At 27.2% G+C, this 18,039-nt stretch overlaps 1 protein-coding gene across 2 annotated transcripts in view; it reads left to right on the top strand.

The window, feature by feature from the left end:
* LOC112592317 (histone acetyltransferase KAT7) overlaps positions 1-18,039 on the top strand; it is a 93,300-nt gene that overhangs the window by 35,759 nt on the left and 39,502 nt on the right. For both annotated transcript variants that reach the window (XM_025336335.1, XM_025336336.1), the window contains exon 8: positions 767-860. In XM_025336335.1, coding sequence (XP_025192120.1) covers positions 767-860 — 94 coding nt within the window. The remainder of the gene's footprint in view (positions 1-766; positions 861-18,039) is intronic.

The following is an 18,039-nucleotide window of genomic DNA, read 5'->3' as shown; positions in this document are numbered from 1 at the left end:
GCTTTGATGTATTTTGGGAATTTGTTCATTATGTGATTAATCGTAAGGTTTTTCTTGTATGTGCCGTTTGTCGGGACCAATTCTTTGGTAATAAGATTGAAATTGGTTTAATGTTTTTGTACTATTCCAACATGAAGTAGTTATAACATATTTTTATTTTAAAATAAGAAAAAAAATTCTTTTTTTTTTTTATAAAAGGTCTTAAAATTCTTAATTTGTTTGAAAGTAGTTGATACATTTTTTCGAATTGTTTGACATGCTTTCTTGGTTTTATAGGTGACAACATTTTCTAGGTATCTAAGTATAAAAGAAAAGCCACTTGGATGTTTTATTCGTTTATTAGTAGTTTATATCATATTTTATATATATTGTATTAGTTCATTTTTGAATAGGGATTCGTGATTTATTTTATAGCCCTCAAAGAGTCATTAGTGATAATGGAATAATTATAGAGTTCGAAAATGAAGACATTTTTAAAGTTTATATACTTATTATAATTTATATTGTAAGTATAATCACGAATAAGGTATTATGTTAAACGCAGCTTAAATTGTATACTTTTAGAAGAAAACTGTATTAATATTAACATTACGGTTATCATTATTTTACGTCACAAACAACTTTGAGTTGTTTATAAAAAAAATGATGATTCTCCCCAACCCCAAATTTGCTTCAATAACATACCTATGAATATATTTAGATATTTTTTATAATAATATTAAATAATGTGGATATTTAAAATGTGGTACTTATTTTTTCTTTACAGGAAAAGAATTCGTTTTTGAATTTCAACGTGAGCTGTATATTAACGTTACCCCCGTACCAAAGGCAAGGATATGGCAGGCTTCTCATCGATTTCAGTAAGTGGAATATTTATTTTTTTTTCCTAACAAAATATTTTCGTCATTTGTATTCACTACGCAAGGATAACTCCCGTGTTTTTTCCGTATTTTACACGCTACCTATATGTATATATAAGTACGTACACACACACAAACGCACACCGTCGTCAATAGGGATGTAATACTGTCATTTCTTCACTGCCAACGATTTGAACATAACCAATATCTTATTACGTATATGTGCTCCGAATCGATGTCACGTCCCGCAACAGATATAAACGAATAGATAAATAGTACGAACGCGAATACTAGTTACGAATTGAATTTATACCGTGAAATAAGAAACGAACCCTACCGACTGGAAATGTAAGTACCTAAATCGTGTTGTTCCAAATTTTTGTGGTTTTGTAAATATTTTGTGCATTTATTATTTCCAACATTGACGTGCAACGCATATTGGATTAATCGTGCATCATCATGTCATATATTATAATGTATAAATCCCGAATTTTTCGATTTCTCTCGATCTATGCACACCCAAACTCATAGATATTTATTTATTTATACATAATGCATATGTTTGCAGTATACATTGACACAACGTTGTTTGAAAATATTTTGCTGAATATTCGTTAGTTTTATTATGAATATTGTTTTTTATTTTCAGAAATAGTTTTACGAATACTTTTATTTTATTAAACTAAACGATAAGTTAACGATTTTAAATTCGTTCGGCGTTCAAAGTAACGCACTGATTTTAATTTTTTTACATACCTAATATATACATAAAAAAAATAAATATGTAATTATAATTATTATAATTCATAAAATCGTAGTCATTTTTAATAATCATGTATTTAATTATAATATTTATTATAGGTAACTATAAAATATTTTTAAATACGACGTTTCTTAATCAATTGGCCAGAAGGTATACGTTACCTATACCTTAAAGTTATTTTAAAAGTAATTTTAAATTACTGATATTATTAACAAGTTACGTCGCATTTGCAATCACTATTTATCTGTCAAAGATTATCAATAATATAGAAAGTGTCAGACTTATGACTGCTTTTTGTATTAACGTTTCTTCATAAGATTTTAAAGCTTAATTTATAATACGCGTACCTTATTTAATATACGTAACAGTTAATAATTCTTAAAGATGAGTAAATTACATGCATCTTACTTAGTCATTATATAATAACAAACATAAATCTTCAACTGTTCCTGTACTTATGTATTTGTTTGTTTATTCTATCGAAGTGCATTATTTTAGTTTTTATACATAAGATGTGTCAAAATATTTTTGGTTTCGTTAAATGAAATTCTTTGTGGAAATAATGTAAAATATATGTAAAATAGGACTCTATAATATTGTGTATGGTAAACTCTAACGATTTCACCCTTCGTTCTTCTATTGCTACCATGCACATTATGTAATACATTTTCTATTCAACCCAAGTATTATTCTTAATATAAGGGAACCCAAAACAACAAGGAAAGGTAAAAGCACGTCCGATGAGGTTTAATTCATATATAGTCAATGGAATTGTTTTATTAAATATTATCTTTGGGACTAAGCCGACCGTTTTAATATGGTTATATATAGGAATCCCATAGTAACTGAAATCGGATAAGTTATACGCATAAGAATAATTTGAGTGCATTTTAATGTACTAATAACTTTTCCATTGTTTAGCTCAATTTCAAATTATTATTACAATATTAATTTTAAATGAATATTATATCGTTTTGAAATCCAGCTTAGAATCAATGAAATATGAAATATACGGTTATGTCATTAAATGTATATAAACATACATTTTTGATGTTTTTTCTTTTTGTGTTATGGTATTTATACATGGTCTTATATACGTATTAAATCTCCATTATATACTGGATTTATAAAAACTAACATAATAGATACATTTTAGTCGTTTTAAAACATATTCTGTATAATATATTTGGATTTTTACTTGTATAATATGTATGTTTGAAACTATATTGCAGTATTCATATTTTATCATCATAACTTACATATATACTAGGCACGCATGTCATCTTAAATTCGTTCTACATTATCACGAAGTTCCACTAAATTAGTATAACTATTTTTGATTTTTAACAGTAGATACTTACTTTAACAGTAACTACAAAAGTTTTTTTTTAATTATAACGCTTCAGCCGTTTACATTTATAGATACGTGTACTAAATTAGTCTCTTTTTACCACTTATTTTTTGTATTGCTACCAGGTCATCGGTAAATTGAATAATATAATTTTAACGTTTTATTTAAATATACTTTAAATTGTACTCGTTATAACTAAGTTTTTTTTCAGTATTATTAACATCAAAGTCCTCTGAATTCCTACACTTGATATTAATCAATCACTGATGCACTGTATCACGTAACATTGATTTATACATTTACTTTAAATTTTTTAATAATATTCTAATAAATAATTATTTATCAAATCAAAGTTATTTAAAATGTTTAATGTAATATATTTTTATGATAAGCAAATTTTAAAACATTTTTTATTTGATACTATAATTTATACAGATAATACTAATTTTTGAAATTATTACTTCACTTGATTTTCCATACTCAAGGTTTTTATTTAATAATCTATATTTTTTAATCTCATAACGATAAGGAAATTATTAACTGTCATTATTTTTGAAAATATTCTGTGCATTTGTTAATTTATATGGTCATGGAATTTGAATTTAGGATTGGATAATTTGAAGTATTTAGTGCTGAGTTAGGAATTGTTTGCATTTTGAAACCATGGTGTAGGATGTATGTGATTACTTACTTATAGAGGAAATTTGGTGGTGAGTAATCGCTTAGACTAAAATATTTAACAGTGTGGAAATATTGCAGTATTACTGTCTAGAAGTTTCTGAAAGTTAGACACCCGTGTGTCATGGTTGGTGTAATTAACTATTTATATAGAAGTATTAAATTATCTATAACAGTCATTTCTGATAGTAGTATTTGACGGAGTTTGTGAAGGTTTAGATGAAATATTTATAAATGAAGTTTAAGTTATTTAATAGAATTTTGATTAGTTTTGATAGGCATCTATCTCCTTCCTGCTAAGAATAAAGACGATAGATACTTATTGTGACCGTAATCGTCTAGTGGTTATTGTTGATATATGCTATCTGCAATAATTCGTGGTTATAGACTGAATGTGATGCATCATTTTCGTAGATTTAAATGATTCAAATTGTTTTAAAATTTTTAAATACAAGTCTTATGAACGCAATAAAACATCGAAGATTAGTAAAAAAATTTACTCGTAGAATATCTGTAGTATAATATAATATTTTATATATTTTATCTAATACTGGGTCTGAAAAATAAGAAGACATCCTCATTGCGCGCATGTTTCTTTTTCTTGTAGTATTGGATGATTTTCTGATCATATCGAATAGAAAAGCTGAGATTTACGATAGAACCTAATATAAAAAAGTGGTTTTGGTAGTAATTTGAGCTTTTATATTATAGAGCAGCCCAACATAAGCGAAATATCCTGATTATGATCATATATATTATACGCTGTCTAAGTGTATACATTTTCCCAATACCAAAAAACATAGTTATTAAAATAATGTAACCGTAGAATGGAAAAGGAATCTGTAGTTATCTGGTTATATAGAATAATATACAGTTATATAGAATATACAATATACAGTGTTTAATTTAATTTAAAATTACTTGTTTAATTTAAGTAATTTACATAAAAAACTTGTTGTTAATTTGCTTAAAAAGTAAGTTAAATATATTGAATATTTAATTGTAATGTTCAATTCGATAACATTTTTTTTTTCAAATTATTTTGAACGTTAACGTCAATGCGTTATGCATACATAATATGTACCGTAGTTTCTTTGTCGTTGTATTTAATTATAATAATATGACATGTCACAATATACATAATACATACGTTTATTTTAACTTTCAATTATTCATTTTATATTTGTATACATGCTTAAAAAAAATATTATTTAAATAAATATAAAACTTCATATTACGTAATAATTCTTGTATTTTTAAAATAATCATTTATTCAATTAAATCGTATTTTAATTTGATACAAATATAAAAATAAAAAATACATCTTATTAAAATTCGTATTATTTTCGGGAATTTGATATTTTCGACGCAGAATCTCTGATTTATTTTTATTTATATATAATATATATATATATATATATCGTTAGAAATATTATACTTGAAAAGTTATTATTATGAACTATATGTCTATATATATTATATTATATTATATACATAAATATTGTACGCACTATGAAACCAAGACCCATTAAATAGAATCCGGTAAGATGTCGAACGAATTAATTCACTTAGATTATGTAAATCAATTAGCGAAAATAAATTGACTCGTAAAAAATTGTGATGTGAAAAGAAAAACTAATTAAGTAAACGAAAACGGTGCTAATAGGAAAAAAAAACAAGTCTTGGCAGTGGTATGGTGAGGATATTAAAAAAAAAAAAAAAAAAATCATAAATAATAATAACCGGACAAAAAATCATTTGCTTCTAAAAATAAAAATAATAACGGTAATGGTATAGCGAGACACGTGAGGTTGATATCCCCTAGCCGCAGCGTCGGTGTCGATCGTGTCCCGGACAATGCGTGCGTGGGTGGGTGCGTACGTATGTCTGTGCGAGACTGATCCGATGTTCCGCGGAAGGGTTGTTGAAGAGTAATAGCCGGGCAGAGGGTGGTGCGGTGTATACAGGCCTCTGCGCGTACATATATAGGGGTGGTCGGGGACGCCGCTCGCGGCCGGTAGGCACGGATATAGGCGCGGCGGTGTTATATTATTGCCGTCCGTCTGATATATAACGTCAACCGGCCTCACCGCGACGACCGAGCGGCCACCCCGGAAATGAACGGCGCGACGCGAACGCGCAATGCAGCAAAGCCACCGCCGTCGCGTACGCATACACACGCACCGTAAATACGGCCTACGCGGTCGATACGGCTAGACGGATATATATCCACACGCCGTTGCCGCCGCGACACCACTCTACACTTCCTTCCGATGCCACAAACACCGCTCGCCACTGTCTTTCTCTCTCGAACACACTGCTTTTTCACTTCCTCTCTTGCAATCACCACCACCACCACCACCACCACCTCCGCCGACACGGCGCTCTTGCCTACTAGACGCCATCATTGGTTCACCGAACACCACTCCGCCCGGTGCCTATCGCCGTTCACCCACCTCGCGATAAGTTTATGTATGCGTGTATGTATTGGTTTTTAATATATATATCATATTGAATATTGCATCGCCCGCGGCTGCACCGTCGTCGCCTTGTGCAGCGGTGAAGTGGCCAGCCGCTGCGCGGGCCGACGAAACGCGGAATGGTGGAATACGGTAAAGTGCAGGGCGTCATCGACTGCAGTGGCGGCGGCGGTTGCAGGGTGCATAGCGTATAGTGCAGCAGCGCCAAACGACGGCGGCGAACTCTGTTATAGGCGCACGATTCGTGTTTTTGTGGTGGAGAGGGGGGTTTAAATCGCACAAATATTCTGCAATGTGCGTGCGCGCGAGCTTGCAACTCCCGCGGCCCGCGCCAGTCTAGCCGGACACTCCCTGCTACTGACGGGCCATATACGACCGATGCTTTGCCCGCAGTAGGGGTGGAACGTAGGTATATGTATATAGGAATAAAAAAAAAATTGTGAAAAAAAATATTCATCCGATTCAAACTAGTGCGCACCCCACCCCACCCCCATCCCCTCGGCCGCTTTTATACCCGCAACGGCGGAGGCTCGTCTGGTCCCGCCGCCGACGTTGTGTCTGTCCGCACGACGACCTCTCCTGGCTCACGTTTGTTTAATTAACCCGAACGGCGCGTTTGCTGTCGTTTTCCCCACTGCTGGAATATTCGCTTTTTGACACCATCCGTATAGGTCCACGGAGTGACGCCACCCGCTGCAGCATTGGTCGCCGCAGTGAAATGCAATTACACTGTCTGTTATCTGTACATCATAATATTAAATATATCATACTTTATACATAGGTATGCTCAACATAGTTGATCCCGAATTTTAGCGCACCGATAACGTCAAAAAATAAACTAATACACTCGATTTTTTTCAATAAATTATACACATTTATATTAAATTAGCTATTGTCGTAGTAATTAGAAACATTTATCACGATAAAGCCGACTAGAAAAAACATATAGATACTGTCAATAAATTTGTCGTGCTGCAACAATAATGTAAATATATAATTTCAATCATAAATGTATTGATAATTTATTTAAAAATCAGATTTTAGATTTAGAATTACGTAAATTCACCAAAAAAGCACTAAAAATAAATCTGTGTGATTGATCCATTTAAAAACCAGTATGAAAATTCTTGTTCATACATCATGTGTTTTGTATTTTTGATAGCTTCAATCATAAATCATTGTAGTTCGAAAAAGGTGTGAATTTTATTCATTGAAATCCGTTCTTCTACGTACAGTAATTAAGACCACTAAACACGTACCTCATACCTGATACGCGCGCTTAAGAGATATACCCGCAGAAAAAGTTTTTCAATAGTGTTTTCAAACTCTTAGCCCCCATCCCCGCTACATCATTATCATAGTCTCCTTTCACAATGATTGGTAGTGTACATTTATTGTATATTATATATTATTATTGTACACATCTAATCTTATTTTCACATTTGTCGGCGGACCGTGTACACAATGTGTACTACACACTCCAATAACGTTTTTATATTTTTCTACACTTATATACACATCGTATTATTACGATGTATATATAATACTGTTTTTTATAATAATATAATATAATTTATATTATACATTATGCTTACTTAGCCTTTTGGGATTTAGAATATATCGTATCGAAACATTTCTTTATGATAATTTCAAATGAAATACCTTTTTGTTTCTAACTTAACGAGTTCATTGACTTTTTTGACTTGAGTTTAGCATATAATATATATACGACTTATATGTTTATTCTTATTCTCGTGTATAATGAACAATATGCATATTATTATGTGTCTATCTAAAAACATCGCACACTAACATAATAATATAATAATATGAATCTATGCTGAAATGGTATGTGCACAATTTTAATTTCTAATATGGAGAATATAATTTATGTTTATTAAAATTTACATAATTTGTAATGGAAAATTTTCAAGTTGTATTTAATTTAAAGAAATAATATTATATTTTTATAATAATTTTGAAATTTCACAAGTATAATGCAGTGTATTAAATAAAATATACCATTTTAATATTTGTATTTTACATAATAAAAAAATAATAATAATATAATTATTAACTATTATAAGCAAGTTCTAAAAATTTTATTATATTTGTACCTACTAATTGTTTTTTTTTTGCTATTTATTCGTATTCTTATTCGTTTATTGCCGTGTAATAACCATAATAAAGTAATTATATCGTGTTATAACTTATTAGATCCCTGAAAAAATAAAAATCTGCATTTAAGTACAGAAACAATTATTTATTTATTTTTTTATATTATTACTAAATTTCAATTATTTATCATTTATTTAATGAACCTTGTTAAATTATTTGTTTAAAAAAATAATAATTCTTAAGTATAATAAAAGAATATTTTAAACTCGTGTTATATAATGGATGCATAATACTTGAAATAATAAAGTTCTGAATTTTGATTTCTTAAAGTATGTATAGTTTTTTTCGTCAAAAAGTTATGATTTTGCTCATTTTGTTTTAAACAAAAGAATAATTGATAGATATCATGAAAAAAAATGTACGAGTTCGTATTGTTTATTTTATAGTTTTTTAAATGTTTTATTAATTAGCGAGAAGTTTTCGTTTATGGTCAATATTTTGTCTACTGTGCTGACCTCTTTTTTAATCTAGCTGAAATAACTTGTTCATGAAATTAAATATCGTATTATTAATAAATTAAATTAAAGTAGTTATTGTACAATTACTATTTCATAAAATAATAAATTACTTAGGTATATTAATGGTAGATTAAAACTAATATACATTTAGATTATTTTAAAACGTAAAAATTATTAATTTGTCTACATTCGTTCCACAAACAACTAAATACAATTATATAATTTTCCTACGCATATATTTATTCTTAGAAAAATTTAAATTTATTATAAACTAGATAATATTTATGTATTTATATATATATATATATATTATACGTTTTATGTTTATTCAAATTAGATACAACAATAGCATAACATGCTTGATTCATTTCTACCAAGTATCGTGTGTATAAGTTATGACATTTAATTTTACTATCATGATTTACAAATTGATTTAAATCAAATATTTTAAGAAAAATATAATTTAATAATGCATTCAATTATTATTCAACAAACATCGATCTTTTAAATAATTTAATTTCCCGATGAAATATGTTTACAGCATTATCTATAGTTTTTAAGCCAACGACTTCTCGTCGTTGATCACAATGTATAATCCATTTAAAACAAATCGCGGACTACTGAAAACATTACTCGTTCGTTTTACTTTTAATGTCTATAGGATAGTCTGTTAATATAATTTAATGTACATTTCTTTAATTATTTTCAATAATGTAATTTGATGGTTATTGGTGTTTCCTACAGTTCCATTAGATCTGTAAAATAGTCTACGTTATTCACTATATAGCTTGAAACTTTTTATACATTTAAAGAAGAAATTTATAGGTGTCTTCGTAGTTTGCTCATATCTTTCCCGCCGTTTTTTCGCTAAAACGAGTCTACATCTTGTATGAATACTTTTCATTTTTTATGTTCCTGCACTCAAAAGGAGTGCATATGCACTTTCAATGATTATTGTATCCTTTTTTTATACAAAGACGCTACGAGTATAATTATAATTTTACAAATTTTACTCTGTAACATTTTATTTGCTTTTTATTTCCATTTACTATAATATCTTTACAATCATTACGCTTGTTTACTTACTTCAAATAAATATTTCTATTTCGTGCCTACCTATATTATATTTTAAGTAGCTCATCAATTTGTTTATGTTTCTCCTTTCAATCCCGTTTCTTTTGTATAAACACATCAAATATTCACTATTATTGTATATATCTCTCAATTTCTCTGACTAACTTACCTGTCGACATGTTTTTAATCTATATATATATATTCATTCTGAAAAAGATTCTGTTCTCATTTTTCATACCTATTAGTTATTACTTAAAATTTAAAAAGGATTAATATTTTATGGTAGCTCTCCTTATATTATTAAATGAATAAAAATTATACTACATATACTATATACACGTTAATGTTTATATTATAAGAGTTTGTAATAATAAGCAGCACGTGGACGTAGAATAACTGGACCTCAAAATATTTTTTTTTAATGTTGGTTTTCTGCACATAATCAATATTTAATTTATTTTATGTTGTATCTGGAAATTACGATGACGTTTATAGTGTATTACTTTTTGTAATATCAATTTCAATAACACAACAATTATTAAATAATATTTAAATCTTTCTGGCCCTTGAATTTTTTTTTTTAATTATCTGAACCGCTATAGTATTTAATTGTCGACCTTTTCGTTAGTCTGTAGTACCGACTTTAATCATATTATCTCATTTGTTTTTAATCAATTAAATACCCTTTTATATTCAGTTTAGATTTTTTTTTTATATATTATAAAATTATCAATTTAATGCAATACTATTTTTAGTCATGGTTTACGACAAAAAAAAATAAAAAAGGCACTGATGACCTGGTAACTTCAACTATCTAACCCTACAATGCCAAGTTCTTATTTATTTGAACTATGGAATAAATTTAAATTGTGATGAATGAAAACTTTTAAATTGTTTCTAGAATTCAGTAAAACAACATTTTTAAAGCAATGTGACAAACTAAAGTTTTCAAAGTAATAAAGTGGTATTACTACGTACTCAGTTTAGATGGTTGGACATATATTATATGCTTCTTTAATATATTAACTGTTATCGTTAAGTATGTGTAAACTGTATATATTTAGTAAAATAGTTTCTGTATTGCTGTGCGTTATTTTTTTAAATCATTAATTTTCATTAGTATTACAAATTGTATTTACTTAAAGTAGTGTTGTCGAATAAAATCAAGTTCTACGACCTGATAAATTTTTTTATGCGAGTTGAATTTTGATCTTATCATAGCAAAGTAATCACTGTTAATAATACTTATAACATAAATCTAACCTATAAGTATAAGTTTAAATAATAGCATAGGCAATATAAGATATAAAAATTCGTAATTAAATTAAATTATACTAGGTATAATCAATTTTTTAACTAATCTACGACTATTCATATTATTATAAGTAAAGAGCAGATTATTTGTTAATAATAAGTAATAAAAATATTTTAGCTCGCTAGATTATATTTTATGTTTCATTTTGTATAATTTTAAAAAATGTGTTTTGAAAAAAAAAATGTTAATGGATAATATCATCATTAAAACTAATATAGGTTCCTAAATGTACAGTGTTATAAATCTTATAACTATAATTAATATAAAATTACGAATGTAAATAAAATTTGATTATTATGGCAGTTCTTAATGTAATTAACAAATAATTAAATTGAACTGAATTTCGTATCCAAGCTCTTAAGAGTAATTCAATAGTTCTCCAATTTTTTCTTTGAATACGGCTGCATTGCGTCAAATGTTCGTTATTCTAACCTTGTTTGTAGTTTGTTATTAAAACCTTCTGTTTTATTATTTGTGCGATCAATATAGGAATAGTAGTTTTAAATGTTTGTTGAAACTATTTTTATTTGCGAACAGATTCATCGTCCCTTCTTGTAGTTCGTATATTCGTATGTGTATGTATGTATTATGTTTTTTCCTAATTAAACCATATATGCATACCACATAGGTACACTATATTTTTATCGAAATAATCAACAAAATCGTCTACTATTCTTCTGGTACAAGATTGAAATATTTTCCATGTTTATTTTGTCATTAAAAATCTCTCGTTTGCTGTATACGAACATAATATGTACGCGTAATATGCATATTGATATCAATCAATGTACTTCGAGATACTTTTTTTCATAGCTGTAGTGCAGTTGCATATATGTTTCGCGCATAAAATTTTAAACGGGTGTTTAATGCTATACGTGTGCTATAATCCGGATTCGTTCAAGTGATATACATGATCATTTAAGGGGTCTTCTTTTGAATTGAGTGCATTTTTAATTAGAGATTTTTAAGTACGCGTATGGATTTAGCAGAAGAATATAGGTTTATTTTCACAGGTTACATTCGTTTCGTTGACTATATATGCATTAATGAAACATGCACGCTGTATTATTATTATTATAACATTTTCAGTTAATGCTAAACGTGCAAGACGGTTTTATTTCGTTTTCATTAAGCAATGTTGAACAGGTTCGATCGTATTCAATGAATTAAACATTGCACATATACACGTGCGGTATCCGACAAAGATTTACCATGTTTTTATAGTTATCGGACAATTGAAAGCTTCTGGATTATACCACCAAAAGTTACCTAATCAATTCAATTCTATTTTATTCATTAATAGTGGGAGTGGATTCTGTTTATTTAAGCATGAAAGTTTTTTTTTTTTTGGTTTTTACCTACAGCTATTTGAACTTAATGTTTATTTCAACGTATTTAAGATTCATTAGTTTATTATATCATTTATATCTGTACAATATGCATATACATAGCCAACTAAGTATTTAATATATGTAAGATACATTTAATATATTATATAATGTTTATTTCTCGCGTAATTTGTCATCATTCATTTATACAAATGCGTTATCTACTTTGGTTATTATAAATTTCAGTTAATTCTTTATCAGGCATTTGCAGAGTGTGTTTCTGGTATAACTCTAAATTACTTAATAGAAAATTATTTTATATGAATTTTGATTTTTTTCTTAAATATATAAAATATATAGTACTTAAAACCTACAGGTCAAGAGATTGTAAAATAAAGGAATTGATTATTTCATAGATTTTTTCCTACCGATTCCACTATAAGGTAATTTTTAAACACGTTTGATTCTTAAAATATTCCACATAATATATTATTGCAATATGGTCACATGCACGTAAATAATGTAAATTAAAGTGTTCACGAATCATGCGATATTGGAGCTTTACGCTGACTAGCATGTTTAATACGAGTTTGTGATATTGATACAAATAGAAACAATTTTATTACTTGTATATTTAACTCGTACACGTTAAATTTCATGTTTATTAGAACATTTGTATCCATACGTTTTTGTCATGGTTACTGATTAATATAATTTCATAATCTACTTATAATACATTATAAGCAGTTATCTAAAGTTTATCATAAATCATAGTTGTGTGTTATCAAACTGAAAATTATTTTATCGCCCTTATGTATTCTTGTTATCGTTGTTACGTAAGAAAATATAACACATACTAATCATTAATCTGATCATTACAATTAAAAGTATACTATTCTTGGCTATCAGTTACGGGTTATATCGTTAGTATATTTATTCCATTTTTCTAGTAGATAACTAAGTTTATACCGAGCTTAATAATTGCGAACTGTGTACGAATTTTAAATAAAAATAAAAATGTATATAAATTGTTATAAATGAATAATTATCAATTACTGTGAAAAAAATCGTATGATAAATTTTCATCAAAAGAGTTATGATTAATATTCTAGTGCTAATACGAATCTATAGTTTTTGTACATAATACTAAAACTAAAAATAACTCCAATTAATTAAACGACTTTCGTGTATACAATTTGTTACAATAAATAAATAAATAATTGTTGTACTAGTTTTAGGTTTATTGAGAGAAAATTATAATTTACACTTAAGGCTTTAACCATAGAATTCGGAGTATAAATATTATGGTAAATAGTTAATTATATGTATTTGTATGTATCATATCGTAATTAAATTTGCATAATGTATTACAGACGGTGGTTTGGCATATTTAGATATTATAGTTTTAGGGTAAAATTTTCAAATAATTGTTATAACTTTATCAGTAATTCTTTATTTGTAGTAGCCATTAGTCATTACCCTTTCCATGAAATAATAATTCAATTATATTTATAGTTTATTTTAATTAATTAATAACTCAACGAAATATAAATAACTTCAAGTACATTATGTTAATGTCAAAGTATAAAATCGGCCAATTTGATTAATATTAACCGGTCAACGTGCACATAAGCACATAATAATAAAATATTAGATATTTTTAAAAGTGTATTTAACATAACGTCGAATTATTATAAATTTAAAAATGTAAAAATAATGAAACCCAAATTATTTTTAATCAAAATTATATTTAAAACTTTTTATAATGAATTGGCAACTTTTTACCTCTAGCGTTAGTGCCCTGACAGATTTCAAAATCTTATACATTCTATCAAGTGCCAACTTAACTTTAAACAGCTTAAATCTGCTACATTAGGTTCTGAATGGAATGAAAGGATTTCACTAATTTTCTAATACCGTTTTTTTTTATGTTGTGTTTTTCTGTGAACATGTGCTAAAATAATTCACGTGATTCTTTTTATCGATTTAAAATTGAGTCTAGTTGGTACTTAAAAGTGTTCGGTTTTTGATTTTTTTGGTATTCATGTAAGAGCAAAGAAATATAACTGATTATAAATGTTATAAAAATGTTTTTGATATCAATAGTGTTAACATCAAATGTCACTACTCAGTCACATTAGGTAGTGTTAAAATTCATGTTTACAAACATACATATTAAATTATCTCGAAGACTATATATAATTCATAGTCGTTCTACATTAAAAATTACTAAATTGTACAGATAGAAAGAATAAATGTATGCAATTGTTTTTACTTTCTTACTTACTGACGTATATGATACTAGTTACTTAACTTTTAGTTATATTTTTAAAATTTTAAAGAAATTCTAGGTAATGTTATAACTTATAACAGTGTTAATTATAGTAAATATTTTTCGTGGAAATTTTTTAAAAATAGTTGAATGATGATATTGTCTGAATATATAAATTAATTTTGTAGTTAACATAATATAATAATGTTCTGTAATAAATTAAAATATTTCAGAATATCAAATTATGATAATTATTTTTTCTTGCATACAATTATAACAAGTTAAATTTAATATATATTTTGATAAGTGTAAAAAATTTCAACTCGGAGACATTAAATATTATAAAAATCAATAAATAAAAGAAAATATTAGATGATAAAAAACTAACGGTCTGTAAAGTATGATATTACTAATAATAATTCGTATTATATTAATGGGCCTACTACTGAAATAAATAATAACTATATTTAATTATTACTTAAATTTATTAAGTGTATTGGAATTTACTACACTGAATAAAAGTTTTTACATAATTCTATTATTATGATAATGGATTGTCCATCGTTTTTATAACACAAATATGAGTGTGGTAATATGTGGTATTCTTAATTTTATTATTTCATCAGAAGAAAAAAATAGTATTTTCTGAAATGCAAAAATGTATTCTTTTTAATGTTTTTATAGTATAAAAACTTTCCAACATGAATTTAAAAATATGTTCACGTTATTTTTTTGTTTTTGGGCGCATAAATTTATTTATAGATAAATAAATAATAATAAATATTTTATTTAATATTTATAAAAATATAAACATTTTTTATTGTATTTATAAGTATAATTGTAATTGATGTAGGTACATTTAGTATTAGCTATTGCGTATTGTTATTGAATTTACCGCATACCATATAAAGTGAGCCACCTAGTTTTCCGTTTTCCTATAATCACGTGTTTGGTTAATATTAAAATGGGAATACATGCGGTGTCCCACTTATTTTATCAATTATATTAATTTATGAATGACAATTATGGTAAAATAATATAACGTAATGCAGATTTCTGCGATTCGTGTTCTTTACCCTCATCCGCCTGTGAGGAACGAAATCATTAATATGTAAAACGCACTGATATCGAAACAACCGGATGGTGGAAAACCGATATGTCTTATATCTATAACCCTACCCGCAGGTTATGTATCTATATATAACGAAAAAATGTTTATTTTGACCCTTGTGCAACACCACAGCAGTGTTCGGTGTTCGGAAATTATTATTATTATTATTATTTTTAATTTAATAAACATAATGTAAGGTTTTGCATATTGTTATATACCTTTTTTATCATTTTTTTTTTTTATCGACATATTTAATATATTATATTTCAGTCATCCGCAAATGTATAGACGACGACACACACACACACACACACACGCCCTTTAATGACTCTTATACAAACTATGCAAAATGTTCCAACCCAGGTGTGCATTGTTTATATCAAGAAACTGTTCTAGGATCTATTATAATATCCGTGCGATATTATTGCACGTATCTCCGATAACGAGCACCCGCATGTACGCGGATATTATTATATTGCATAATGACGCACATCACGACGACGACAGTGTCTTCGCGCATTACGATAATGATAAATAATACGTACCTATAAGGCATAATATCTCTGTTTGCGACACATAGTTATGGTGACCAGACGTACTTTTTTTCAAAGGACAGTACTTTGTTTTGATGTATTGTCCTAGCGTCCTTGACTATAGTGTTGATTGCACGAAATGTTTTTATTTTTTAAAAATATTACGGGCCAATACACGGTAATGAATTTTATAATTTGATTATTCATTTATGTGCTATAGTTTGATCTAATATATATTAATACAAAATAATATGTAATTTTATTGAAGTTAAATATGTAAGAAACATATTATTAAACAGTGTTTGTATATTTAAAGTTTTATTTTTTCAATAATTATATATTAGATTATTTCTTATATTTTCAATGTTTTAAGTTTCAAATTATTTTTATCATAAAAAAATACTCATAATAAGTTGACATAATAATTAAATTATAATTTAAAATAATTAGTTTTTTATAGTTAATAATTGTAATCGGGTAAAAAAATATTAATGTATACCTATATAAGTAAACGGAGATGATTATCCAATGGGTAGAATAGTAGAATATTATACACATTGGTCAATTATCTCAAGATATGGGGTTTTTTTTTCTGGTAGAAAAGCAACATTTTAAAATGTTCCTTTTTTTGAAGTTTTATACATATTTGGTCATCGCATAAATACAGTATTCGTACGATTCGAAATTCGTAATACTATTTTATATTAAATTCCCGGTTTACGTTTCTGCGCGCGTAGATAGGTACCTATATATACTAAATGTATTATATTATCTAGCATCTAGGTACAAAAGATACATATTATATGTTACCTATGTGGCTCGTATCGATTTGATTTATTTTTTGTTTGATATTCGTCTCGAAAGAAGGAATAATGCAATAAAAATATAAAAAACACAAATTCTTTTTTCTGAGTCGGGTGAAAGTTCTTGAGATGTTTTCGAATTCAAAGGATTAGATTATTTATGTCTTCCGTTTTCTTGGTAATGATTTCACGTTTAACATATACTTACATCTAGGGATCGGATTTTATTGCAAAATAACTCGTTGATAAAAAAATTTATAATTGCCAAAAATCTTCTAGAGTAACTTAGCTAATACGTACATTTAAAGAAGTACGTGATAATTATTTAAAATTTTTGTAAATATAAGCTAAAAGGTGCATTTATAAATATATAGAGGAAGCAACATAAAGTTTAGTTCATTACAATCAAAATAATATAAAATTATTTTAAATTGAGTGTTTTACCAACCACGCTTACCCCTATTTTTCCTTTATTAATACATTTACTCAAATCCCGATTTTTAGAATTTATAAGTATAATTAAAGGTCATTTTTTTCAAATTTTTGAAGTTTTTTTAACTACTTAAAAAAATGTCTTGTGGTGATACAATTTTCGGTTTTTCAAATAATAACCCACCATTTTTACTTTTAATTATTTGATGGTTAATTTTGCTTGAAAATGTTTATATAAGTAACTACCTACTTAATTAAAAATTCTAACCAACTTTTAACACAATCAGTTTAATACAAATGTTTGAAATATTAAAGAGAACCTTAAACATAAATCTCGATTATGTCTGTATTATATTTATACCCTTTAATATGTTTCGCAGATGAAATCACACATTTTGTGGTT

This window comes from Melanaphis sacchari, unplaced genomic scaffold (assembly GCF_002803265.2).
Source record: "Melanaphis sacchari strain LSU unplaced genomic scaffold, SCAv2.0 Contig168_pilon_pilon, whole genome shotgun sequence".
Lineage (NCBI taxonomy): Eukaryota > Metazoa > Arthropoda > Insecta > Hemiptera > Aphididae > Melanaphis > Melanaphis sacchari.
Note: the sequence above shows the minus strand (reverse complement) of the source record. Positions and strands in the feature narration are given on the sequence as shown.